The 27,998-nt window shown below is 38.4% G+C and overlaps 1 protein-coding gene across 5 annotated transcripts; it reads left to right on the top strand.

The window, feature by feature from the left end:
- Positions 1-36: 36 nt before the first annotated feature.
- Positions 37-27,604, top strand: baz1a (bromodomain adjacent to zinc finger domain, 1A). Of its 5 annotated transcripts, none has more exons than XM_089120168.1 (28): positions 37-173; positions 478-614; positions 2,235-2,513; positions 5,168-5,317; positions 5,414-5,515; positions 5,640-5,727; positions 5,847-5,981; positions 6,158-6,218; positions 7,155-7,309; positions 7,495-7,590; positions 7,674-7,812; positions 8,007-8,153; positions 8,505-8,600; positions 8,709-8,933; positions 9,223-9,388; positions 9,490-9,594; positions 11,654-11,745; positions 11,937-12,482; positions 15,368-15,531; positions 15,646-15,788; positions 15,898-16,046; positions 16,254-16,334; positions 17,826-18,073; positions 19,919-20,106; positions 20,212-20,546; positions 23,877-24,049; positions 24,679-24,766; positions 27,257-27,604. In XM_089120168.1, exons 2-28 carry the CDS (start codon positions 502-504, stop codon positions 27,427-27,429), a joined length of 4,437 nt encoding a protein of 1,478 aa, XP_088976294.1. In that variant the 5' UTR covers positions 37-173; positions 478-501; the 3' UTR covers positions 27,430-27,604. The 5 variants fall into 5 exon arrangements, with proteins under 5 accessions (XP_088976294.1, XP_088976293.1, XP_088976292.1 ...); XM_089120167.1 differs by having other exon boundaries at positions 5,165-5,317; positions 23,874-24,049; XM_089120166.1 differs by having other exon boundaries at positions 5,165-5,317; positions 8,007-8,168.
- The last annotated feature ends 394 nt before the right edge of the window (positions 27,605-27,998 follow it).

The following is a 27,998-nucleotide window of genomic DNA, read 5'->3' as shown; positions in this document are numbered from 1 at the left end:
TGTCGTGGAAGTCCCGCCCACAGCACTAACCGGTGGGTAAGTGAACTAGAGCGGATCAAAACTTGTCGTCAACACGCTTAATATCCCCGCTCGGAGAAGTGGGACATACTCTCATACTCTTGTGTTTTTCTTTCCCTTCCGGAGCCGATTATCCTTTTTACATCATAGATTTGGTAAATATCATCTTTAGTCGTCTATGTATCAGACTCGTTTGATATATAGTAACCAAGCGTGTGCTCTATATTCGGGTTGAATAAAACGGTAAAACATGTGGGCTGGATTTTGAACGTCACCCGGGAAGCGCGTGTCATTAACAAAGACTGAAGAAGATATCGGTTTTTTTTTAACATTTGAAATCCGAACGGTTTTATTTCAACCAATTTCGACAAATTTCACAGTCCGATCTTTAATGGATTCTCATTAATTTGACATCATCTCACTTTCTGATTGTCTTTTTGTGTTTGTTGTTTTTGAAAGTCTCCGAGAAAGAGAAAGAAAAAGATGCCTCTTCTCCACAAAAAGCCTTTCGTGAGGCAGAAACCGCCCGCTGATCTCAGACCCGATGAAGAAGTCTTCCTCTGTAAAGTCACACACGAAATCTTCAGGACTTATGAGTAAGATATTTTTATTGTTTTCCTGTTTAACATTTCAACTTCCCTTAATGCCAGCCAACAACAGAAGCTCCAGAAACAAACAACAGAAGTGACAGCCCGCTTTAAAGTTTTATTTTTCATAAATAAAATAACTACCAAACTAGATTCCATCATATTATGTTACTTTAAACCAGCTTTACCTATAACCCACCACCCCTGGTGTGAAATGACCTTGTATTTATAAAGAGTTCAGTTTTCCCCCTTGATACACCCGGCAGGTGTCAGTTGGAGGCCTTCGCTAACAGAGTTGGTTGCTAGTTAGTTAGCTTAGTTTAGCCAACTAAACCACGATATGTAGAGTAGATTGAGGGAAATATTTCTTAAGCCTATTTCTCGATTTGTTTTAAAGGCTAACATAGTGTAATATCGCGGGTGGGATGTCCCCGGGAACCCCCTTGTCGGGTGTTTTTGGGGTTGTTCGCGGGGATGGGACAGTTCTCATCCACACACAGGATGTTGTTGCTTGAAACGTGGTCGCTGCTATTGTTGGTGTATTTAGCCATTGGAGGCAGTAGTTTTACTGCTTTCCCATTATTATTGTTGGTGTCATTTGTTGTCTGACCTTTTATGAGGCTGGAATGGGAGATATTAGGATGACCAACTATTTGGACTGGTCTTTAGTTTTGGTCTTGAAGCAGACAAAAATGTCATCTGTCAACAGCTCTTGGAAGGTTGTCATTCGTCTTGATCAGTTTTCATGTGGGGTTGATTGAGGAGTTAAGTTAGGATGCGGATTATCATTTAGAATTAACTATCATTAGGTCTGTTTACTGAGTTATGTCTATAATCGTGTCTATTAGTTAAATAACTGTTACTTGGACATAAATCCCAAGGCAAGATTGGCATATTTAGGTTTTTATAAGACCAACTGTCTAATAACTGATGCTGATTTAAAAAAAAAAATGTTTTGTTAATTATTGTTATTTGTGCAGTTATTTTGAAATACAAAATATTTATTAAAATGGTATATTCATGAGTTTCTGTCTAATTGTTAAGATACACATTTCTCACCTGAGTTTGAATGGTATAAAATAGTGTGTTAGAGCTTGTATGACTATAAATAACCATCAATAAGTTTTGACTTCTAACTGTTTAGAAATAAATCAAAAGATTTGCATTGTGCCCATTGTAAGTAGCCTAATAAAACGTACAAGTGAATACAATTTATACAGTGTGTTTTAGATACACTGAGAATCAGGAGAGATAGTTTTGCACCTTTACAATGTTCAGAAAGCTTTATTTTTTTATTTTTTGCCATTGACATTCTACGTCATAACAATGATATGGGAAGTTGTTTAATTTGTTCAGTGTGTTAACTACGCTGAAATTATTGCCTCATTTTGATGATAACAGAACAGTCTATTTGCTGTTATTACTTAAGACAGTTTTTTTGATGATGTAATGGTCAACAAGTAGATGTATTTGGGTAAATTTCTCCACTCTGTGTTTTTGTTGTCCACAAAACATGAACATTTTGTCAAGTTGATTAGTCAGTTGTGAGCAATATGTTCATCTTTGTGATCAGTAAAGGTGTTTGGTTAGTTAATAACAACATTACACATTGTGATTTTGTTTTAACAGTGAATTCTTTGAGAGGACCATTCTGTGTAACAGCCTGGTGTGGAGCTGTGCGGTGACGGGGAAGACTGGCCTGACCTATCAAGAGGCTCTGGACAGCGAGAGGAAAGCCAGACTCAATCTTCAGAACTTCCCCGATGCCCTGGTCATCCCCCTCCTGCACCTGACAGCACTTACGCACCGCTCACGCCTGCATGAGATATGTGATGATGTGTACGCCTATGTCAAAGACCGCTTCTTTCCCGGAGAGATAGTGGATGTTGTCAATCGCTCTGGTACCAGGTGAGATATTGTTATTACTCATAACTCCTCAACATAAAAACATAAAACAATAGGAGCTGCCAAACATAAAAACAATTGGAAAAATAGAGCAATGGAATGCAAAACCTGTGAAGAATTATTGTATAGCCCCTTTCACACAGCGCATTGATCCCGGGAAATTGCTAGAGGATTGCCCAGGATTGATACCGGCATCGATGCCGGGTTGGGGACCTAGTAACATTGCTGGAATCAGTCCTGGAACGCGTGCTGTGTGAACGAAAGCCAGGACAAACGCCGTAAGGGGTGTGTCATAGTGATGACGCTCGTGCCATTGCGCGACACTGTTGCTCTTTGAAGAAAGTTTGTGTTCGTCATCAACAAAGAAAGGACGAACAAATCCTGGACAAAACCAGGAGTACCTCACTATCCGCGCTATAGCAGAGATCGTTCACCAGCTTTGTGGAACGGTATGCGCTTGTACATGTTTTGAGCGGTACGTTACATGTCTCATCCTGACGTCATGTGTCTTTCCTGGGATATTTACGGGTTGTGTGTGAACTCACTCACAGATCCCGGCAAATCACTGGCAGTGTGAATGAACTGAAATCAAACAATCCCCGGACAAATGCCGGATCACATCATCCGTGTATTTTCCGGAATCTCTGTGTGAAAGGGGCTTAAGTTTAATATTTCATGTTTGCACGATGGTTATTTTCTGATTTTAAAAAGCATCTACTGTTAAAAATAGCCTATTACTGGTGTTATAAATTCATATATTATTATTTATGAGAAGATGTTTAAAATAAGTTTGTACAGTTTTTGCCTTCATAATTCATGCATTTTTTTTCTGCAAAGATATGCGTCTGTTCACAGCAAGCACATACTGGGCAGTAATTAGCAAACGTTTTGTAGAGAAATTAAAATAAATACAACAATTATTTCATTTGTGACCCAAAAGGGTCACGTATGCAAAGATATTTTACAAATAGCAGGTCATTTGTTTTGCATTTGCGCCGTGTTGATCACTACAGGTGTGGTGCACTTGGAATAGAACCAGATGGTTAATAAAGAGAATATTACTTAAGTTGACTAGTTAAACATTACAAATTAAAAAAATGATTTTTTTTTTTCAGTCCTTCTGAAAAAAATCAAGATTTTTTTTTTGCCATATCGCCCAGGCCAAGACCGTGCTGTGTTTTTTTTTTTTTTTTTTTTTGTGGTACTAAAGATTCAGTCACTCAATCTGATTTTAGAGTATGAACTGTTCTAAAAAAAAAAATAGATACTTCGAATCATAAATCTCTCTTCAACGATTCATAGCACTCAGACACGACTAATTGATAATCAAATTCGTTGTCGATTATTTTCATTATTGATAATATTGTAGATGAAGAATCGTTTTGGAATTGAATCGTGACTCCCATGGTCTTAAAGATTCCAATCCACATAGTGAGAAAAAAAAGATGCATCAAATAATGGTTTAATCTCATCGGAGCATTCTGAATCCTAATCGAATAGAACCCTGAGGGGCATAGATCCCCATCTCTTGTCCATTTACTCATTTTGATAAAGGTTAAATCTGTCTTTTTAATCGCAAAATAATTGAATGACAACAGTTGACTTTAAAGTTTTGTTTTTACTGGAAGAAAACAACCATTATGCAGATGAGCCACAATTGTGCTGAAAAGAAAGTATGTGAATGGTGATGAACAATAGCCCTGTATAAAGTACTGTTTAGAACAGACCATGGCTTAACAGAAGAGAAACACCCAGATGTCAGTATGTCTCCACCCTCGCCTGCCTCCTCTGTACAAAGCCAGCTCTGTATGAGGTACATTATCAAGTCTTGGGAAATAAATATGCCATGCCAACCCTGCACAATTAACAGTCCAGAGATAATAACATAGACTGCGCTATAAGCCCGATCCTGAATGGAAACTTGCTTGTTAAAGGAAAGTATATCGGAGCTCTGTCCTTTAGGAAAGGATCGAAGTCTGCCATGTCGAGCTGACCTTGCTATTTGGAGATGAAATAAAGTGAATGGGTGGAGCTAAGAGAATCCTTCCGATTGGATGAACTGGTGCAAGGAGTTGCCCCAGACATCATCAGAGCTTGCAGAGACAACCAGACGTGTGGCAGAATTGAGAACAGGGGGTGGAGGGGGATTTTTTTTTTTTTTTTTGGAAGATAAGTAGGAAGACTGCTGTCTGTCTGGCTGAGTCTTGCTGTCTCATCCAGTCAGACAAATAGATCACACCCAATCCTATATTGGTGGTTGGTGGAGTTTTATCTATTCTAGATTGAAAGTGGCTGATCTTGAAAAAAAATGCTGTATTGCTTTGCATGTGGTGATGTGTTCTCTACATTTAGGATAATTATAATTTACAGCTGTTTTCACATAGTAAAAAAGAAGGAAATATATAAATGTCTATTTTAGGAGAGATGGAGGATTTTTCACAATATTTTTTTTTTTATGAACCAGTCTTTAAAGGTTATTAACTTTCTTTAATTATGAGTTAGAATTCTGGTTCTCATGCTGAGGCTAACATTGTGTCCCATTTCCATTCTAGTTCTTTTTCAGATCACTTGGTTCACACTTAATTTCACAGTTCATTTGGACTTAACATTTGCATTCAGATTTGTTTAATTGATTTTAATGTTTCCGTGTTCAGCAGGCAAGCCTGCAAAATATTAGAAGTTACTCCTCCCCATTCCAATGGCACAGTCAACGGCCATGTCAAACATCGCATAGAGGGTGACTCAATTGTGATCAGCGACAGTGATGAAGAGCCCGCAGTCACTTCTCCCAAAACACCATCTAGTGGGTCAGTGTTCAGAACTGCCTTTCTATTAAATGCTTTATATGTGTATCCTTGAATTCTTTTTTTAAATAAATTCTTTTTTATGCCTTTTTTCTAAAGCAAGAAGAAGAAACCCACCAGTCCATCTTCATTTAAATACAGAGTTCAACCTGTCAGCCCAGAGGGTTGTGAACCATTAGTTACAAAAGCCGCTCAGATTAAGTGAGTTACACTAGAGATAAATACTAGAGATAGATTAATGAATAAACTCTTTGTTTCTCTTGCTTGTTACTCGGTTTGTAAAGGCATTCAAAAAATGACTTGCAAATTTTTTCCCATCCTATAGTCGTAAGAAGAACATTTTTAGTCGAGACAGATTGAAGCTTCTTCTTAAACAGCACTGCGAACTAATGAATGGTACCGTCAGACTGAAGGTAAAATCAAAATGTAGTCATTTTTTTTGGACCGCAGTTGTCCCATTTGCCTGATTTAATTATTTCATTTTAATGTTTTTTTTTTTTTCTTTCTGTCTGGTTGCTGTTATTCTTTCCAGCCATCTACTGTTGTAAAATATAAGTTAGCTGAACACGAATTCTCCGACTTCTTCCCGGACGAGCCCCCAGTGTTTGCCTTCAGTCCACCAGGGAAAGGGAGAGGTCGCCGTCCAAATGATGCCTCTCCAACTGAGGTTTGTCTTATTGTCTGCTTAAATGTTTGTTTGCCTAGCCCATCTTCATTCAAGCTATTACATGCATGATATGTCATTAAAATAAAATAAAAAACTGTCTGGTGTAAAGTTCTAGTTCTGGACATATGCAGTGTTAAATGGTGTTTCTCTGAAGAGTAATTGTTTTCCAATTGTAGATGAATTTTGTCGAAGAGAAGTTAAAATTGATGCAGCAGAAAGAACAAATGATGGCCATGGGTAAGTTTAAAATGCAAAATACATGTTACACATGAAAATGTATCTAGTAGCCAAGAGGTAAATGACTTAATTTCCTAGGCTCGAAGTTGCAACAATTCTTTTCTCATAATGTTACTGAAATTGAATGTGTGCGACCTCAAATTATTTTTGGGAGTATTTGTGCGAGTGCAAATAATTGTTTTCATTTCTCTACAAAATGTTTGCTAATTACTATTGCACAGTATGTACCTGCTGTGAGCTGATAACAGTGGCCTGTCCACCGTTCTATTACATAATCTGTTCCAATTCATCTTTACGTTCTGTAATGGAAATTTTAGGTTGGTTAATATTAGCCGTAAATCGCTTTCACAGCTCTCCGTTGTCAAGTGACAGGGCTAACCATTGCGCAAATTGTAAAGAACTGAAGAGAGAAGATGAAAAGATCACAGATTTATTTTGTACGCCACCTAAAGTTAATATTAATGTGACTCCTGAGGGTGGTGATTGTGGATCCACCAGTGGAAAAGAAGGCTTACAGTTTTTGGAGAGAGTAGCTGAAATTTTGAGTGGCTCTGCTATGAAAGTGGCTCAATGCACTGCCCTGACTGTAAAGCCTGTGAGACTAAGGTTGCAGGTAACACTGCGTTTGGTACTGAATTTGCTACTCTAGAGATGCATGGATCAGCTATTTCGTCACCTCTAAATTATCCACCCAAACCCTATGATGTAAGGTCGGTTGCAGATTTAGATATCTGCAACTGACCTTACATTACAATTATTCTAATTCTGTCTTTAAAATCAACATTTATTTAAAGTAAAGTTTCTTTGGCAAAATTAATTTTTCTTAATAGCCTAAACACAGGCTTTACTCTATTAGCTATTTACTCTATGGGTTTAAATCCAAAATATTACCTTAAAATTGTCTTCTTTTTTTTTTACATGGCTTGCATTATCAAGAAAAATTCAAGAAAGAAAGAGAAGATCTAATTGAGGCCAAAAAGAAAGAAAAAGAGGACAAGGAAAAAAAGAGAGAGGAGATGAAGAGGATACTAGAAGAGGAGAAACAGAGGCGGAAAGAGGTGAAGGAACAAATGAAGATCGAGAAAGAGAGGGTGAGTTGGAAAAAACGTTCAGATCTCATCTCCAATCCTGCTTTTTGGTCCTACATACATTGTCTAAATATTATTCTTTTAAATGCTTATCTTTTGTTATATGCTATTAATTATTGCATCTGTTATACATGGGAAGTTGTTTACTAAATCTGATTTCATAATCATCTCTTTGCGATGTGCTTCAGGAACGAGAGAAGCTAAAGGAGGAAAAGAAAAAATATGCAGAACGACTGAAGTTATGGAACAAACCTCGAGAGGACATGGAATGTGAAGACCTAAAGGTAAGGACTCTTTCTGAGAACTCGGTGTTGGCACATACATAAACAGCAGACTAAACACTGTTTTTATATTTGCCTGTCTTCAGGAGCTGCCAAAACCACTTCCAGTAAAGACACGTCTCCCTCCAGAGCTCTTTGGAGATGCTCTGATGATTCTAGAGTTTCTGCATGCATTTGGAGATCTGTTTGATCTAAATGATGAGTTTCCTGATGGTGTAACTATTGGTAAGATATACTACTGGCTGCTCATTAACACAATACACCATGAGATATTGTTTAAATTTAAGTGGCCTAATAGTATTCTAGCTTACACATTTGCTTTTCATTTACAATGTGTGTTTTTTTTTTTTAAAGTCAGAGCTAAGTGTTTTTTAAAAGTTTCTCATGAGGGTTGTTGTTGTTGTTGTTGTTGTTTACAGAGGTTCTGGAGGAGGCCGTAGTGGGCTGTGATCCTGAGGGTCCTCTCTGTGAATTGCTCTTCTTCTTTCTTTCGGCCATATTCCAAGCTCTGGCAGAGGAACAGGAGGAAGTGGCTAAAGACCAAGTGGCGGAAACGGACACAAAAGGTCAGAGTGGCAGAGGTAATAAATTATTTATTATGGAAACCACACAAGCAATCTTGTTTAGAATTGTGAAAAATGTATATTATCATATGAAGTCTAACAGACAGGTATACCTCATTGATTTCAAGGTCGAAATTAAATCCTACTGAATACTCAATATTTGGGGGGGAAATGTGCACTCAAATTAGACTAGTTATAGCATTTGGTTAGTCCAGTGTCAGTACTTTAAGTGCCAAATTGCAGCTAATTAGTTCACTGATATTGATTTACGACTATTGAAAAGTTCTGGTGTTATGTTAGTTACCTTCAGTATTATAGTGAGCCAGGTGTTTTTGACTGTTTTCTCATTCTCAGATCTGAGTGAAGCTTTGGAGGATGATGCTGACCCCACACAGTCTGCCATCAGCGCTGTGGCATCTCTTGCTGCTGCCTGGCCACAACTGCACCAAGGTCAGACAATGTGCCCTGAAATGTGTTTGTACTGACCGTTATAATTTAGAATTGCTGTAAATTGAAACATCTAGTGAACCTTCATGTTTCTTCCATTTGTGTGCACAGGCTGTAGTCTGAAGCAGTTGGATCTGGACAGCTGTACGCTCTCTGAGATTCTGAGGCTGCACATCCTGTCCTCGGGGGCAGACTGCAGCTCAACCAGTGCAAAGTTCCGCTACCAGAAACAGGGTGGGTTTGGCTCCACAGATGACCCCTGTGTGGAGCTGCGTCTGTCAAACCAGTCCCTGCTCAAAAAGCTATCCTGCACTGCTGTCTATGACCTGCTGCCTGGTAAGTGTTTATTTCTTTTAATTAAAAAAAAAAAAAAACCTTATTTCTTTTAATCTTTTTTTTTTTTTAATCAATATTATTCGATAAACAATATTTTTTCCACTCAGTAGGTGTTTGGGGGGAAAAATAAAATTTGATGTTTCCGATTTTTTTCAGAACAAATGATCTAGAATTTTAAATCTAAATTTACCTGTACTAAAATAAATGAATGAATGCATAAAACAAAATGAGTAAAAAAGTCACTTTTCCAAATTTGCTCGTGTATAACTTGTTACAAATGTGTGCTCAGGAGAGAAACTGAAGATCCTCCATTCTCTGTGTGGGAAGCTGTTGACTTTGGTTTCCACACGAGACTTTATAGAAGACAATGCAGACGAGCAGAGATCTGCCAAACAGGAACTGCGAGAACTTAAAGCTGAACAGCATCGCAGAGAGCGAGAAGAAGCTGCTGAGAGGTACAGCGTTACATAGACTTGCACCTACCTATCAGCACTAAAGTTGCTTTTGCTTAGAAATGAATAGTCGTTAGTAGTTGTTAATAGTCTCCATATTCCAGGGTTCGAAAAAGAAAGGAGGAGAAGCTGAGGGAACAGGAGCAGAAATTGAAAGAAAAACATGAAAAACTTAAAGAGGAGGCCAAAAATGGAGGCCATGTGGCAGGGTAAGCTTAATCAATAATCCATTCTCAATCCCTAGATGTCGAGACACAGTTTATTCTATTTAATTCAATTCAAATGTATTTGTATAGCGCTTTTCACAATATATATTGTTTCCAAGCAGCTTTACAGAAAGTGCATTTCAGAAATGTACATGGAAAAATACATTTTGTTAATCATGTAATAATATAGGGCGTAACATATCGCTGGCGTTGAGTCGTCTCATCGCAGCTGTTGGGGCATCTGAAGTCTCCGTGAGAGGCTGGATACAAACTGGAGCTGACGAACGCCATTTTCCTCTGGACTAGCGTCCCGAGATAACAGCAGAAAAGCAAAAGGGAAATAATTAGCATAGCTGCTGTTCATTATGATTTCCATTACACGAGAGTAGAGTCACCCCCCACTCAACTCAGCCCAGCCCAGCTTACTGACCTCTACATCCCTCCTGCTGCTGAGGCCTAACCACAATCTCACAATCTCTCCGCAACCCAACCATACGCGCCAACCTGTTTGACAAAGGCTGTCAAGTCCCACTGGTGCATTAACGCAGTTTCAGTAGCAACTAGGGATGCGCGGTATACCGGTATTGCAAAAATACCGGTATATAATACATTTCAAACGGTACAATATCATCATTTTGTTAAATTCGGTATTTGATGAGCTGCTGTTCCGAAGTTCTCCACTAGGTGGCAGTGCGCTACCGAAACTGACGCGAGTCACGCCAAACCGGCAAACGAAGGAACACGGTGGAAATGAAGCTCTTTCGGATTTCTACACGCCCGAAATTAATAAATAGAGAGAGCAGTATGAGTGAAAGAAGGCATTACTTTGCCTACTAAATTAATGAGAATAGTATAGAAACAGACCTCAATGCACCACTTTGCAAACTTTGCCTTCAATAATGTGTTGCCATGGAATGCAACACATCAAATCTGTCAAAGCGCTCGTCAGTTGCTCATCCTGACTTGTTTAAGAGATCAACTGGTGAGTTCATCATTCAACTGATTTAATTTAGACTTTTATTGAACACTGAACAGCGCACATACATAAGAGCTTATCAATTAAATATGATACGGTAAACACGAAAGCTCAAATCTTCTTGCATGACACGCTAGAACCAATTCAGTTACCGTCTCATGATCTCATAATTTTTGCTGTTTTAAACAAATATATTCATTTGATTTGAATTAATAAAGCATAAAAGTAATAGTAAAATGAATGGCATTACTGCCGCTGTGGCGACCCATAGAGAGAGAGAGAGATGGTAGTAATATAAATATTAATAATAGCCTACAATTAAGCTACATTTGTCAACATTCACTAAGGAACCTGGCCTAACAATATAGCATTGATTAATCTAGATCAATCAGTAATAAAATGACCTAAAAATGTAATATCCTAATAAATGTTTAGCATCATAACATTACTTTTTGCAATGCATTATATGCATAATATGAACCCAAACACAAACAGTAACCAAACCAAGATGAATAAATGCAATAAATGTTGATAATTCTTTGTTGATGCATGACAGCTAATGGTTTTCGTCATTTCATTATTCTATTATGTTAATCTATTATTATAGATATTAACCTATTTTAATTGTAGAATATCAGTGTTTTGTTTTTTTTTTCAAAATTTTCAAAATCAAAATTTTACCTACACATAATTTGTTTATTTTTTAAATTTTGATATGTTTTTTATTTGGATACTTTTCTTTGCACAAATGGTAGTTGAGAGTTTCAAGCAGTGTTTAATAAAATTGTTTCAATTCACTTAAATTTAGACTTTTTTTTCCGACTGTGGTATCGATTTAGTATCGATACCGAGGTATTAGGTTCTGGTATCGTATCGAAGCCAAAATTGTGGTATCGAGCCATCCCTAGTAGCAACGGTTCCGTTTGGCACACCACCTACCACAATAACAGAAACACAATATCTGCCCAACCACCCATCATTCACGCAATATACACAGGAATGTAATGACTGTTAATACTATGCAACCTATACAAGTTTATATTCCAGTCCAAATGCTTGATTAAGCTTTCTGTTTGTTGGTTGTAGAGAAGAGCTGGACACCAGCACAGAGAGTCAGGAAGGTCACGCTGAACAGCACACAGAGGATGAGGAGGAGCAACCAGCAAAATCTAAAAAAGGTATCTTCTCTTAAAATTATCAGCAGCGGCTTACTTTCATAAGGCGCATTCTTGGTCTTGTTGCGATCAATTGCTTGAAAGAGAAAATATTAGGTTTTAAGATCAAATGAGCTAAAGAATAATGGCTGTTCACGTGCTAATTCTGTTGCATATATATTAATAGTGTTCCAATATTCTTTAAAAATTTCCAGTAAAGGAAACAAATGGCAGCTCAAATCAGAAACAAGTTGGTGAGGTTGAAACGAAAGACAGTCTGAGCCCAGAGGAGTTAAAGCAACAGCAGCTCAAAGAGAAAGAACTCCTGGAGCGCATTCAGAGGGCTATGGCCTGCACCTACATCCTACCTCTCGGCCGAGACCGCCTCTATCGCCGCTACTGGATTTTCCCTTCTGCCGGGGCACTGTTTGTTGAAGATGACTTCTTTGGCCTAACAGAGGACATGCTAGAGCCCCGCCCTACTCCCGAAGCAAAAATGGAAGAGCTTTTCTCAGCTGAGAGCGCAGTTAAGACGGATGCCACCACCGAGGAGCTGGTGCTGGTGCAGAACACCTCACCCCCAGTAAACCGGGTCAATCAGTGGTACTTCTACAGCATGCCTGAGGAGGTGGAGCAGCTCATAGAGGCTCTGAACCCTCGTGGACACAGAGAGAGCGCCCTCAAAGAGACTCTGCTGCAGGAGAAGCAGCGCATCACTCAACTGATGGATTGCAACGCTGCTCAGCATTACCATCACTCAGGTACTGTGGGATTTTGTGAACCAGGTTGCTAAATGTTTTATTTAATTGTTTTAGGACTGCATGATGTATCAGAATTAGGCATGTCCATTTACACGCATTCCCCTGATTTGTGATTTTTTTTTCCCCCCAAAGTCTTTTAAATTAACAACCAATTAATAATTTAATTGCTGGCCTTAAAGGGTTAGTTCATCCACTCAGGCTCATGTTGTTCCAACCCTGTAAGACTTTCGTTTGTCTTCAGAATACAAAAAATTATGATGAAATCTGAGATCTGGCTCACTTCTTCATATTCATAGGCTGCAAGGTAATTGCATCTGCCGACCCAGGAAAATCAGTAAAGACATTGTTAAAATAGTCTAGGTGACTACAGTGGCTCAACCTTGAAAAATGTACTTGATACATTTGTGTGCTAAAAAATTGGGGCTGAATGATTATGGAAAATAATCTCATTGCGAATTTATTTATTTTTTGTTACCAATATTGCGATTGCATATGCGATTACTTTTTAAGTTCTTTACATTTTTGTATTAGTCGACAAAGGCAAGCAATAAATCATTTTACAGTAGGGATGAGAATCTTTTGGCACCTCATGATCCGATCTACTTTTTTTCTTATCAATTAATCTTAATAACATGATATAATATGTATCATGATATATTAAATAACTTAAATTAAATATGTATTTAATTACATGTGTAAAAATACATATATAAAACAAATTAAACCAATTACATGTTAAGAATTTTAAATGGGCTATATAAACTAATATAGCTTCAAAATATAAAAGCTAGTAAACAGAGGAACAAAAAAAGCATTACAAGCAATAAACAAAGAGCCCTTTCTGTATTTAAAAGTACACTGTCTGAATGTTGTTCATTCAAGAGCCGGAGTGGTTTTTCCGCCTCAGTTTAGATTTGATAAGCTGCATTCACACTACTGCACATTTCTCTTTTGAAATTGTAAATGTGGTTTGTGCTTTTGGTTTAAGATATAACTGACCTTTTTTTTTTTTTTTGCATCATAAAAGCATTTGGAGATGCAAGTACGTTTAACCAACGATTCGCTCACAGCCGCATGCACGAGCGCTCTTCACAAAGCGCACCTAAGTATTTTAAAATGAAAGTAGCTTTCTCAGTGATTTTCACATTTTTTTACATATTTACATTTATAACATATAAGCCAACTGCATTCCAAAAAATAAAAATAATGCCTTCGTGGAGCATTTGTAAGGAAAATTCCGGCAGCCAAGACCGTGCACTGGAAAAGTAATATTATAACATCAAGCAAAGCGGCAAAACCTGTGCACTGAAGCCTGAAACCTCATTTCTCAACCCTGCCTCTTTTCGTTTAAATGTAAAAATATTAAACAAATTCCAGGCAATATGTAATGTATTGCATTGGTACAAATATTGCGACTACTATTGCATTATAGATGATCTTGTAATAAAATAAAAAAAATGACAAAACTATCTCTTTTTGTTGAATTTCAGTTTTATCAATAATAGCCATTATAAAATAGGGGTGTCGAAATTAATTAAAATCGAAATCGATCGAAATTAATTCAAAATCGTCGATACTGCCAACGCCCCCCATGTAACGTCCGTTCGGCTTGTCAAGCAGAAAAAACACGCATGTTAAAGTACTGCGAGTCTTTGGTCAACCTCCTCTTAAGTCATTCAAAAGATAGCATGGAAACCGCAGATGCAGGAGACCGTCGGCAGAACATGAGCCCCCTCCTCTTTCGTTGAAGTTGCAGGTGTGGAAGTTTTTTGGATTTCCAGTGAGGTATGTTGACAACATTCGCGCTTCAAAAAAGCCCCGGTTTGCAGACATCCCAAGTCTCGCCGAAGGGCCGGGAGTCTCCTGCATATTGATAGCGGCTCCCTGATGCACGCAAATTATTTAAAATCTCCTTACGTCTAGAGTGAGCGAACAAGAGCGAACGTGCATGCTGAGACAGAAAAAACTGTGCTCCAAACCGTATTGCGCGCACGATAGAGAGTGAGACCTTGGCTTGCATGTGTGCCTTATAACGCCGTTTCACACTCTGTTTGCAATGCGTACATGCGGTGCGTATTTGTTTCCGTACCCATGTAGCTTTCACACTGCACGCGGATTCAGTCCGTCGATCCGTTCCAGTTGCGGTGCGTATACAGCAGTGCAGAGATCGTTTCCGTGCTTGAGAAACTTTATATATATAGAAGTAATGTATGTAATTATAGGCCTACGTTTTTTATATTTTGTTTAAATGCATACGTCCATTCAAGTTTGTATAAGTGTACAAAGAGAATTCATACTTTGACAATGCTAACAAAACATTTCTTAATAAAATTTGCTGCATATCTTCTGAATTTGAAATAAAAATAGGGAGTATGTGTTTGTGGTACAGCCGCGCACTGCAAACACAGTATGTGATTGTGAAAGCACTTTAGTGCGTGCTGCTCCTGTACCATACACACTGCAACATGCACCGCATACGCACTGCACACGGAGTATGTGTGAAATGGGCATAAAGCACATGTAATAAAGAGAGCATCCTGATTGGCACAACTTTTGACAGTGGAAACGCAAATAATTGCGTACCGAATTGTACCATACCGTACCACTCAGTGGAAACGAGCCAAAAGACGTATTTGATGAGTGCGTGAGTACAATGGCCAATCACAGGCGTTTACGATTATTGGTTAGGCCTATATCTTTTTCCGATTTTAAATGTAATTTAAATAGATTTTACACATCTAAAGCATTATCGTGGAACCCTAATTTATTTACTTTTAAATAAAGTTTGGTGCTCTGTGACTTTTTAATAGTGATGTTTGTTGCAGATAGCATTAACATACTGTACGATGTGATTTGTATAATAGTTTATGTAATTTATTGTGCAGATGAAACCCTGTCAGAGACCAAAGTCACTGCTGTAAAGCCAAAAGTTGGCCCGTCTTACTCCCAAAGCACTGTACCTGCTGAGCGCTTCATGGAGAACCGTCTCAGAGATCTACTACTGGATATTGAGGACCGCATCTATCAGGGAACTCTGGGAGCAATTAAAGTATGTTGATTCCACAATATATTTTCGTTCTTACAGCCTGTTGTGGTTTAACCTGGATCTTTGTTAATGGTTACATGTCTTTTTCCTCCTTTTTCACCTCTCATTCCTGGAAAGGTGATGGACAGAAACTCATGGAAAGCTGCACTGGAAAATGGGAACTATGAACTGCTAAACCCGGAGTCCAAAGAAAATGCGTTCATCAATGGAGGAGAGGAGCCGATGGAGTTGGATGAGAATCACGTCAGAGTCAAAGACAGGTTATTTCACAGTAATATCTGTTATCTGTGCATTTTTACCTCCATGTTCAGATGCTGCTGCTGCAGAGTCTGTTTGCGAATGGGACAACTGATGGTGTCTTATGTTTAGGCTGCATGAATTGAAGGCAGAGGGTCAGAGTGTCACGTCCACTAGTGTGAGCACACCACAGCCTGTCAGTAACATTGTCCACTACTTGGCACAGGCCCTGGCACAGATAGAGCAGGGCATAGAGCGCAAGTTCCTGAAAGCTCCACTAGGTAAGATCAATTTAGCTTTGGCATCCATTGAAACTTTGAGGGTTTGGCATATTTATTTGATTAAGGGTGTGTTCCTAAAGATGATTGCTTTCTGAAGGGTGTGTTCCTGTATGGATGATTGCTTTGTTTTTGGGATCATGTTTTTGTTATATATTTGAATTCATTAATCCACAGGCTCTTATTTCTGAATGTTTTATTTTTAATCAGGTGATGAGGACGCTAAGAAAGACCAAAAGGTCAAGAAAAAGGACAAAAAGAAAGATGATGACCAGTCCAGCGAGAAAGATGGTAAGATTTATTGTAGATGTTGACCGATAGTGAATTTGAACCGGTTCTCGATGCCCAACCCTACTTATCAACATGGAAAAGTGGATCGAATTATTATTGTTTTTTTTTTTTGTTCTTTTTATTGAGAACAACATTGACATATATACTGTAGTGTTCAATTTCATACTAACATTCACACTTTGAGCAAATAATCTCTCACACAATGTAAGACTGTCCATTAATAAAACGGTGACAAAAAATACTTTCAGGGTGATACAAAATACAACTACAAAGTGCTCATGTAACAGCAATTGTCTCCTGGCTTTGACGAGGGGGCGGAGAATTCGCATCAGCTGTGTGCTTGTCCATCAAGTGGTATTTCAGACTGGACGTGCTGCGATGATAGCTCAGTTCACAACTACAAAACACACAGATCACTTTGGTCTTGTCAATGGAACCACAATCAGAACTTTATAAAAGTAAACTTTCCATTCAGAATCTTATTGGCATCCATTTTGGTGTCTCGCGCTCACCATCCACTTAAAACGTAACGTTAGCCTACTACTTTTTTGGCCAGCTTGCAAGCCCAAACAAGTGTGTGTCGTGCCTGTTGTTTTGTTTCCAGTCTAGCTAGATCTGGTGTTGTAGTTTTTCTAACAAAAAAAAACTACAAAGTTTGCTAGGCCTAAAGGAATGTTAATCTTGTGATTAAAAAAAATGTACACCATTAAAATGGGTTTGCATTAACACCGTTAATAATGAGTTTAACTGGCAGCAATAATTATTACAAGTTTTTAGTAAATGTTGACTCTCATTTGGGATAGAACTTTTAAAGTAAAATGTGATGCTCTTCATCCCAACACAAGAAAATTTCAACGCCACAGTCGTCTCAACTTTTTCGCACCGCTTGGTTGACTGGCATTAAAAGCAACCAATTGCAGTGCGAAACATCACTGTTGATATGTAATGTACGTGTAAGGGCATTTGGGAGTTGTAGTCTATTAGCTTTGATTGGGTCAGTCATACAAGTGTGCCTAAAATATCTTGTTTATGGTCACACACAGAAATATTTAGTTGCAAATGCGACTGAAATGCATTGTAGAGCCCTGGTACTGTATACACAAAGTTTCATTGTCTATGTTTTAAATCATTATCTGAAGTGTCCCGCTCTATGCCAGTGTCATAACAAACTCCACGAGGCGTTAGTGATTTCGCCTCTAGACTGAGGCTGCTCTCGTACTGTATAATGACTTGCGGACCCTTATTAGCCACTCCAGCAATCAACGCACTTAAACACTTAAAAACTGTCAGAGATTTTAACAATTTGTCATTTGTGTTAACTAATCAGCAAAACCGATCAATTGGTCAACCTCTAATTTCTTGTTTACCAATTTGAGAGACTCATCAGCTGTTTGCTTAATGTGTTTATCAAACTAAAAGCGATTTTTATTTAGCACATATTGGTTTAAATGATCCGTACTAAACCCATTTTCATCTGTGTGCTCTCAACAGATGGCAGTGAAAGTGGGCGGCAGATAAAGACTGTGCAAGAACGCTGGCGTGAGTCTCTGTTGGCCTGCTCCAGCCTGTCACAGGTTTTCCTGCATCTCTCTACACTTGAACGCAGTGTTGTCTGGGCCAAATCCATCCTCAATGCCCGCTGTAAGGTGTGCCGTAGGAAAGGAGACGCTGAGAATATGCTTCTATGTGACGGCTGTGAGAGAGGCTATCACATCTTCTGTGTTCGGCCAAAACTGAAGGTGAGAAAAATAGTTTTTGGAAGGCTTGATTTACAGGGTTCCCGCGGGTCCTTAAAAAGTCTTAAAATGTCTTAAATTAGATATTTAAAATTTAAGGCCATTAAAAGTCTTATAAAGTCTTATTTTTAGGTATGAAAGGTCTTAAATTTTAGATGACACTTCGACTCAGTCATATCTTAATGTTTTCCAAATTAAAACCATCTAATTTGCGTACGTATTAATTTTTATCTTTGTGGATTTACTTGTTCCCGTGACAATTCGCGTCACATTCGCGGCAGAATAACGTCTGTCTCCTGCACGCGAGACAGGAGAGGAGGAGAGAAGAAAGTTGGCAAATGTCAGTTAAGTCGTAAGTTAATTCTTTATGTGCGTAGAGGTGTGCGATGTGTATTGTCTATTATGATACTCTATTCTTTTAACGATGGACGAGGCACTGTGAGTGTGAGCTGACATCGCATTTGTCTCTCGTGTTTTCACGGCGTGATGTGTGCAGTTATAGGCATAGGCATGTATTTATTATGGTTATAGGTATGTCCCCAAATTAGTTTTTGCCTTATATTTATATCATGTTGTTATATTAGAATATCACATCAGTAAGAGTGCCGTTTTCCCGTGCATAAGTGTGATATTTATGTTATACAATAGTTAAATTAAAAATAAAGTGACATTGTGAGTTAGTTTTTAGCCATAACATTATCGATATTGTTTGTTTTCCCTTTATTTCGCCGACTAGAATTTCAAAATGAAACCATAGCAGAGTCTCAATGCAACAGACAGCGATGATTTCTTGAAGGAAATCCGCGTTTTGAACGAGTCATTTTAACGATTCAAACACTTGCTTCTTTCCCGTTTGAACAAATCGGTTGAATGAATGACTCCCTCAACTCGCTTTTTAAGACAGCGATTTGCCGCCACCTACTGGCGGTTTTAGTTTCATATTAAAAGTAAAAAATTAGAAATCATTTCACATTTAAATATTGAATATTGATTTTTTTTTTTAAAACTTATAGCATGATTTATGCAATTGTAAATGGAGTGTATTAATGCCACTTCTAAGGCTGCTTCTGCGTCTACTCTGCACTGCAAAGATGGATTTTTGATTGAATGATTTAATTTGACTGCTAACAGTGGTACTGTATAATTATTGTGTAATGAAATATTATTGTATAAATAAGTATAATTACTGTATATATGTGATGCACGTGATGCATAACTCTAAATAAGTTTAGAAAAAAAATCTCCATAAATAGGTGAAAATGCCCCTGGAAATCAATTTAAGGTGGCAAATATTGCACATTAATTAATAATTTCTGTCACTGCTGTGAACTGACCACTGCATAGAATATGAAAAATATAAATATCTCCGCGAGTCTGCTGTCAACAACAGGCCTAAACCAGCCATGGCACCAGCACAAAAACACAATCAGTAAAATATCAACTAATTATTGTTGATAATAATTAGTTGATATTTTACTGATTTTGTTTTTGTTTTGTGTTTATCAACAAAACGTGAAAATATCGAGATATATTTTTGTCAATATCGCACACTCCTAATGTATGGTATTCATTTTGATTTCTTCAGGTCTTAAAAACGTCTTAAAAAGCCTTAAATTTTACTTTAAAAAGTGTGCAGGAACCCTGATTTAGGTGACACCATTTTTACAGTTCTTTGTCATAAACCCTAACTTGCCATATAGTTACAAGGTGTGTGTGTATACATAAACACATGCAGCCAAGGACAAAATACAGATACATATCAAAAATTTATTTATAAATATTTTTATATTTTGTGCATCTTTTAAACTTGTGAGTTCTGAATAGTTTTGATATTCCTTTGTTTTACAGGCTGTTCCTTCTGAAGACTGGTTCTGCCCTGAGTGCCACCCCAAACAGCGCTCTCATAGAATAAATTCCCGTCAGCGCTCTTCCATTGACTCAGAAGAAGAAATGGAGGACGAGGAGTCATCTGAACAAGAGGAGGAAGAATCAGAAGAGGAAGAAGAAGAGTCAGAGGAAGAGTCAGAGGAGGAAGAGTTAGTGGGCTTTTTTTCCGTCTTCTTGATATAGTAAATTTATGCAGAAAGAAACCAGAAGTGTCATGATAGTTGTTTTCTTTTTTTTTCCCATTTATTTAACAGAGTGTCCAAAAAGGATGCCATCAAACTTCCTCTCCAGAGCAATAAAGGAGGTCGTGTGAACACCAAATCAAAACAAGCTGAATCGGGTCATTCCACGCCTCGCTCGCAGCAGAGCACACCCAAACAGAGCCAGTCTGCTAATAAAGGAGGCTCCAAAAACTCAGGGAAGAAATCCATCCCGGTGTCCAATGGCAAACCCCCACCCCGGGCAGGAAGCCGCTCCAGTGCTCGTCTTAGTCTAGAGGTGCTCGCCGCTAATGGCACAACAGCCAAATCCAGCAACCAGTCCAGTCCTGCTGCTGAGAATACAGACTCCAGGAAGAGACCCGTAACTGGTAAGGAGTGAAATGAAAGAAAGGGATGAAAATATATACAAAAAAGATGGTATTTTGTTCTATAATCTGAGCCTTTTAGAGAAAATAGCTTTGAAACAATTACATACTTTACCTTTGAATTAATGTAGACACCTACTCGTTTACATTGCTGTGGCTCTTCCCTTATTGTCAGAAACTCTGTTTAGTTCATTAGGCGTAAAAAAAAAATTGTTTGTTTCCGGTTTCCGACCGACCCTGTCAATTTATGTGCGACCCAAAATTATTTTATGAGCTTGGGGAAGAAATAATAAAAATTAAATAAATACACAAATAAAAAAATTTGAGGCGAACTATAAATTTACGTTTTTGTACAGCTCCGTCTTTTTATAGCACGCGATGCAAGATGCATCTTGTCCTCCAGCAATCAACAAACGAGGCAGATATCGTTCGTCAAACTGAACTATAATACATACTATACAAGTCTTTTTTTTTGTAATTTAGGATATTTTTATTCATATTCGCACACATACAAATACATGCATTCATAGGCATGTACACACCACATACTAATACCTCCATCCGCCTAGTTTTATTAAAAATCATCCAAAAAATTCCAATCATGATCCCAATCCCATCTTCTGCTGTCTATCACTTCTTTCGCCATGTATTTGTTCGTTTCTTTCATTATTTTATGCAATCCAAAACACTCTAACCTGCCGCGGTTCGTATCTCTAGAGCCCGTCTAACTTGTCCGCTTTTCCGGGACAAATGGATTTTTGAAGGACAAGTAAAAGAGAATTTTACTCGCCCCAACTGACAAGTAGCCTGATAAATAACAAACAAAAAAATAACTAGGGAATCACTAAACCGAGAGAATGATTCTGATTTTATTACATTTATTGCAAGTTGCGATCGATTGTGGATAATAAATGTAGCAGGCAGCAGCTACTGTATTACTGATGGTAAATTTGCGCTGTTGACGCTCGCGCAGAGAAATCTACACACATGAGCGGAGCACACACACACACACAGTTAACAACATACTCTGCCTATAAAAAATCTAAATGTGGAGTTTTTATATTTTAACATATGTTAAGCACTAAGCAGCCTCAATTATTTTTCCTGAATACCATCACGATTGAAAAAGTGACATTGATTTCCTACAACAGTTCAATAAACAGTTAAGATTATGTCACTTACTGTTTATAAGCAATATTGGGTGTTTTTGTTGCATTTCAGCAGCGAAAATAGTTCCAAAGAAAAGTCACAGCAGAACAACGACGCATCTCACAGGAACTCATCCTGTTTTCATTACTGAATGATTCAGCATTTTGAACGAATCGGTTGAGTCAAAGATTCAATGACCCATTCATAAACATCAACATCTTTCTCATTCTTGAATGAATCAACCGTTTGAACGAATCGTTTGAATTAATGAATCAATAACTCACTCATTAATACGGCCGCCTGCCGCCACCTATTGGCAGTTTAGTGTTATGTTTATAAGTAGCCTAGTATAATTCTTTCCAATATTTATTATTTGCACATTTAAATCAATTTCATAACATTGTTTTATGAAATTGTAATTTTTCATTGTAAATTATTTAATTTGATCAGCCCTACCTAGGGTAACAGTATGCTTCATCTTTCATTTTAAATTCCTAAATTTGATCAATAAATTCAATTATTTAGAATAATAAGACACTATAGGGCATTTAATAATATTGGTGGAGGAGATGCTCTTAAAGGTGCAGATATTACAATATGCCTTTTTAAATATCAAAGCTGATTGAACACTGATGAGAATATTGCTTCAGAATAGAAAACAAATAAATTTAAAAAATCCGGACAAGCAACTTTTTACTCAGACAAGTGATTGACAGATTTACTTACTTGTCTGGAGGACAAGCACGTGAAAAGGCTTGAGGGGATAGTTCACTTTGATATTTTTAGTTTTGTCCAAAAAATATCAAAATTGAAAATACTGCAGAAACAAAAACACCTACATCTATCCCTTGAGGTAAGCTAAAACATATCAAAAATAATTTTGTGAACTATCCCTTGAATTTCCTACCCATCCCTTGCTGCCACTGGAAAAAAAAAAAAAAAAAATTCCCTACCGACCCATGACCTCAACTGACAACCAACCGGAACCAAACTTTTTTTTTTTTTAGGCCTTATGAAGCCGAAAGGTGCAATGTGACATTATTGGTCGGCTGGACCAGCATGTTGTTATTAGTCAACTGCTTTGAGCATGTTTTGGAAATGTGAGTAGGCGTGAGAGTAAGACTATTTAAATACAAATCCTGTGTGTTTCTGTGTGAATGAGTGGAGCAGAAGCGTGGTTTCATTTACCACACACACTGAAAATTGTTTTTTTACAGTTATTGAGGTAAACATGCCCAAATGACAGAAAAAAAGGTACCATTGGGTAACCGCACCGAATTTCAGGTATCTGCCACGGAGACAGAGAAAGCAGTTTCACAAACAGTCTTTTCAGCATCAGAGTATGCTTATTTCTGTTTCATATTTGCCAAACAAAATTATTAAATTTATGATGCCTAAATGTTTGCTATTATAAATGTCCACGCTATTCTCTGACTCCGACATGCCTGCTCGCAGTGTGTTTTTTTTTTTTTTTTTTTTTTTAAGCATGTCCGCGCTATTCTCCCACATGCCCGCTCGCATTTATCAAGCCGGTCTTATCAATCAATCAAACCATCTTTGTATTCACTTTTGTTATTTAACCAGAGCGAATGAGACAAGTGTGTCACGTGTGGTTTTTCTCAACGTGCCTTTGGAGAGAAGTGAAAGTGACCACTTGGCTATAGTATTGGTGTATCGATACTTCAGGAAATTAGGATTGGTATCGTTCAGATATTTAAGTATCGATATTTATCGAAATGTCAATATTTTTGACAACACTAGAGTACACTGTCATACAATTACGAATCTTTGATCGCGTCATCTAGTTGGCTGTTATTACATGACAACAATCGCTACAACTTATGACAGACTGCTCAAGTGGGTACAATGAGTCATCTTGAGGTAATAAAATGTCAAATAAATGTTTGGTGTTCAATTATTTACTTGTGTGGCAAGTAGATGCATAATAAGTGGGATCATTTCACAGTGGGGTCTTGCATAATCTTAATAATACTTTAGCATAATCTGCTTACTATACACTGCCTTATCCTTGCCATGCCCCCAAGTTTTAGAACTACTGCGCTAAAGAAAGTTAGACATGTAAAAAAAACAACAAAAAAACATTATATGACCCCTTTAAGAGTTGTTTCATTGAAAACTTGTTCACAGCTCATGTTTTGTGGTTTGATGGTGTTTGTCCAGCAGAGGTCTCCCCAAAAACCAAGATCATCTTGGCTCCTACCACCACTTCTTCCAACCGTCGAAGCTCAGGAAGAAACCTAGGCGTCCATGAGTTGTCAGCCTGTGAGCTACTCACTGTGGACCTGGTCAGACATGAGGACAGCTGGCCCTTCAAGAAACTGGTGACCAGGACTCAGGTAGTGAGCCAATCACACTTATCCCTCTGTAACACTCTTGGTTGATTTATGACCAGCGGGACTCTTAGGCCCCGTCCACACTACTGCGTTTTCGTGTAAAAACGGAGAATTAAAACGAATACGATCTCCGTCCACACCAGCGTTTTATCTGCGTATTGGAAATGATCTCCGTCCACATTAAAACGACTGAAAACGCGGATCACGTGACCATTCACCAACACTGGGCATGTGCGTGCCGGTGTAAACAGTGAATGGCGAATCAGGGAAGGACACGTCATGACTGATAACACCCAATTATAGAGCCAAGCGTCAGCCTCTGCGTCAGCGTTTCTGAAGTTCTCCGTTTTGTCTCGTCCACACTAAAACACCCTCCGGAGATTCAAAACGCAAAAAGGAGCTGCAGCGTTTCTAAACTTCTCCGTTTTAGGTCTTCGTTTTTCCCGTTTTAGAGTGGACGGGAGGTGCAAATGTAGCAAAAGGTCTCCGTTTTTAAACGAAAACGCAGTAGTGTGGACGGGGCCTTAAATAATCTCTGCAATTGTTACGCATGACATCTCGCTATCACAGATTGACGCTGAGACATTATTTTCATATATTTAATGACTACTTTTATTGGTCATATATTTTAGGTGCCCGATTACTATGACATAATCAAAAAACCCATCGCCTTGAGCACAATCAGGGAAAAGGTCAACAACTGTGAATACAAAACTGTTGGTAAGTAAACTTAATATTTTTTTTGTGGAAGGAAGGTTTATCTCTATATATATTTTGGTAGAGTCAGGCTAGTTGTCTAAAGGGCAATTTTTAACTATTGAGTCAAATTCACCTAGTTCAAAACCCACTTAAAATTTGAAAATAATTGTTTATATTTTATATGCGAATTGTATGAATCCTGTTTAAGATACTCTAAACTCGAAACCAAATTAAAGCGTAATTGCCTGTTTCATGGTTGGTTCCATGTTCTTGTGTTGGGGCATGTACAAGTATTGACAACAGAAATAGAGGGAATGCGCGTGACGTCACTGTCGGCCGGAGTGCCTGCAGTTACTCACAGTGAGTGGCAAAAAGACTGAGCGGCTGTATTTGTTTTCAGTGTGAATGCCAGCAAAAACAAACACAACACATATAAAGTGGGAAAGAGCTTTGCGATTGACTGTATAACTAGATTTGACAACAAATCTGAGGTATATTTTCACACACTGCTATAGAAAGAGGAGCAAATGGATCGCTGCGATTCACAGAAACAACTGGACTCCAGTCAGCGAAAGGTGGATTTGCAGTTATCATTTTGTCAATATGCTGAATTTGGCTGTAAAACCATACTCGTATATTTTATTTTGTTATATATTATATTAACAACTCATCGATTAAATATTTATCATTGCATATTCTGCATTATTGGATGTTTTTTAATAAACAAAAAACTATAAAGTTTTAGGGCTGGATGATGTATATAGGCTATATATAACACTGATATAAGTGATCACCTGGATTTAGACCTACCTATATTATATTTATATAAAGCGTTCACAGCCAAATTTGCTTTATGTTTAGGTCTACATTGCTTTCATTTCTCCGGTGTCGAAATCAGGCAAAAATAAATGCTAGGCAACACGATTCCTGGCTGCATGTCAATATCCATGTATCACTGGATCTTTAGTAAGTTGTTAGAACACTATATTGAGTCCATCATTTAGTTTAAATTGCTAAAATTGTTAATTTTAGTCGCATTTTCGCAGTTTCCCCTATTAAATCCAGTCACGCAGCAGATCTTTTGCCACTCCGTCAGGCTGAGGGGGGTTGTTCCGGCGGGAAAGTGACAACAATGCATTCCCTATAGATATATATATACACTCACCGGCCACTTTATTAGGTACCCCATGCTAGTAACGGGTTGGACCCCCTTTTGCCTTCAGAACTGCCTCAATTCTTTGTGGCATAGATTCAACAAGGTGCTGGAAGCATTCCTCAGGGAGTTTGGTCCATATTGACATGATGGCATCACACAGTTGCCGCAGATTTGTCGGCTGCACATCCATGATGCGAATCTCCCGTTCCACCACATCCCAAAGATGCTCTATTGGATTGAGATCTGGTGACTGTGGAGGCCATTTGAGTACAGCGAACTCATTGTCATGTTCAAGAAACCAGTCTGAGATGATTCCAGCTTTATGACATGACGCATTATCCTGCTGAAAGTAGCCATCAGAAGTTGGGTACATTGTGGTCATAAAGGGATGGACATGGTCAGCAACAATACTCAGGTAGGCTGTGGCGTTGCAACGATGCTCAATTGGTACCAAGGGGCCCAAAGAGTGCCAAGAAAATATTCCCCACACCATGACACCACCACCACCAGCCTGAACCGTTGATACAAGGCAGGATGGATCCATGCTTTCATGTTGTAGACGCCAAATTCTGACCCTACCATCCGAATGTCGCAGCAGAAATCGAGACTCATCAGACCAGGCAACGTTTTTCCAATCTTCTATTGTCCAATTTCGATGAGCTTGTGCAAATTGTAGCCTCAGTTTCCTGTTCTTAGCTGAAAGGAGTGGCACCCGGTGTGGTCTTCTGCTGCTGTAGCCCATCTGCCTCAAAGTTCGACGTACTGTGCGTTCAGAGATGCTCTTCTGCCCACCTTGGTTGCAACGAGTGGTTATTTGAGTCACTGTTGCCCTTCTATCAGCTCGAACCAGTCTGGCCATTCTCCTCTGACCTCTGGCATCAACAAGGCATTTCCGCCCACAGAACTGCCGCTCACTGGATGTTTTTTCTTTTCCGGACCATTCTCTGTAAACCCTAGAGATGGTTGTGCGTGAAAATCCCAGTAGATTAGCAGTTTCTGAAATACTCAGACCAGCCCTTCTGGCACCAACAATCATGCCACGTTCAAAGTCACTCAAATCACCTTTCTTCCCCATACTGATGCTCGGTTTGAACTGCAGGAGATTGTCTTGACCATGTCTACATGCCTAAATGCACTGAGTTGCCGCCATGTGATTGGCTGCTTAGAAATTAAGTGTTAACGAGCAGTTGGACAGGTGTACCTAATAAAGTGGCCAGTGAGTGTATATATATATACTTGAGTAAATAGCATGTCAACATGAGCCCCAGACTCTATATTAAAATGTAATAATCATATCCAAGCACAACATAAGTCATTGCTGATAGTAATTTCTAATTGTGTTTTCAATCTTACAGCTGAATATATAGAGGATGTGGAGCTCATGTTTTCCAACTGTCTGGAGTACAACCCACGTACCACCAATGAAGCAAAAGCCGGTCAGCGGCTCCACGCCTTCTTCCATTCTGAGCTTCGGAGACTCGGCCTGGCTGACCGCATGACCCCCCCAGAGAAACGGCCACGGATGTAAACATAACCCCGTCTTCCACACAAACACACCAACTAGCAAAGACTGAAAGTCCGTTCATAATTCGCTGTCTAATTATGTAGTTCTGTGGAATGTCCATAAACATTCCAGGATGGTTTGACTCAATAAAAATTCTAGCCAACCCTTGTACACAAGAAAATGTATTTGCTAAAGTGCAGTGTGCACACAAAAAGGCATGCTGAAGGATCTCAAGCGGCATTTATCTTCACAGCTAGTGACGGGAGTGTAAATCGGCCTTTAATCCTATGGAGAAACTGCTGTGAAGAAAAGAAATATTTGCACTGTTTTCTGAAAAGTTTTTTGCGTTCACATTAACTCAGGACAAAATGCTTTGTGTATTTTTGTCTGTAATTTCAAAATGCTGCATTTTGTTTTTTTGTACATCAACTGCATTTGTAGACTACTATTTTGTATAGCTTTTTACAGACTGAGTCTCTGTTGTGACTATAAATTAAGTCAAAGTAAAAAATAGAATTTCTGTTTTGTAGTTCAATAGTTGCAAAGATAAACTCAGATATTTCGGTGTGGTCCCTGTAGCTTTCATAAACACT

The sequence above is a fragment of the Pimephales promelas genome, chromosome 15, assembly GCF_988280905.1.
Source record: "Pimephales promelas chromosome 15, fPimPro1.hap1.1, whole genome shotgun sequence".
Classification (NCBI taxonomy): domain Eukaryota; kingdom Metazoa; phylum Chordata; class Actinopteri; order Cypriniformes; family Leuciscidae; genus Pimephales; species Pimephales promelas.
This window is presented reverse-complemented; position numbering and strand designations above follow the sequence as displayed.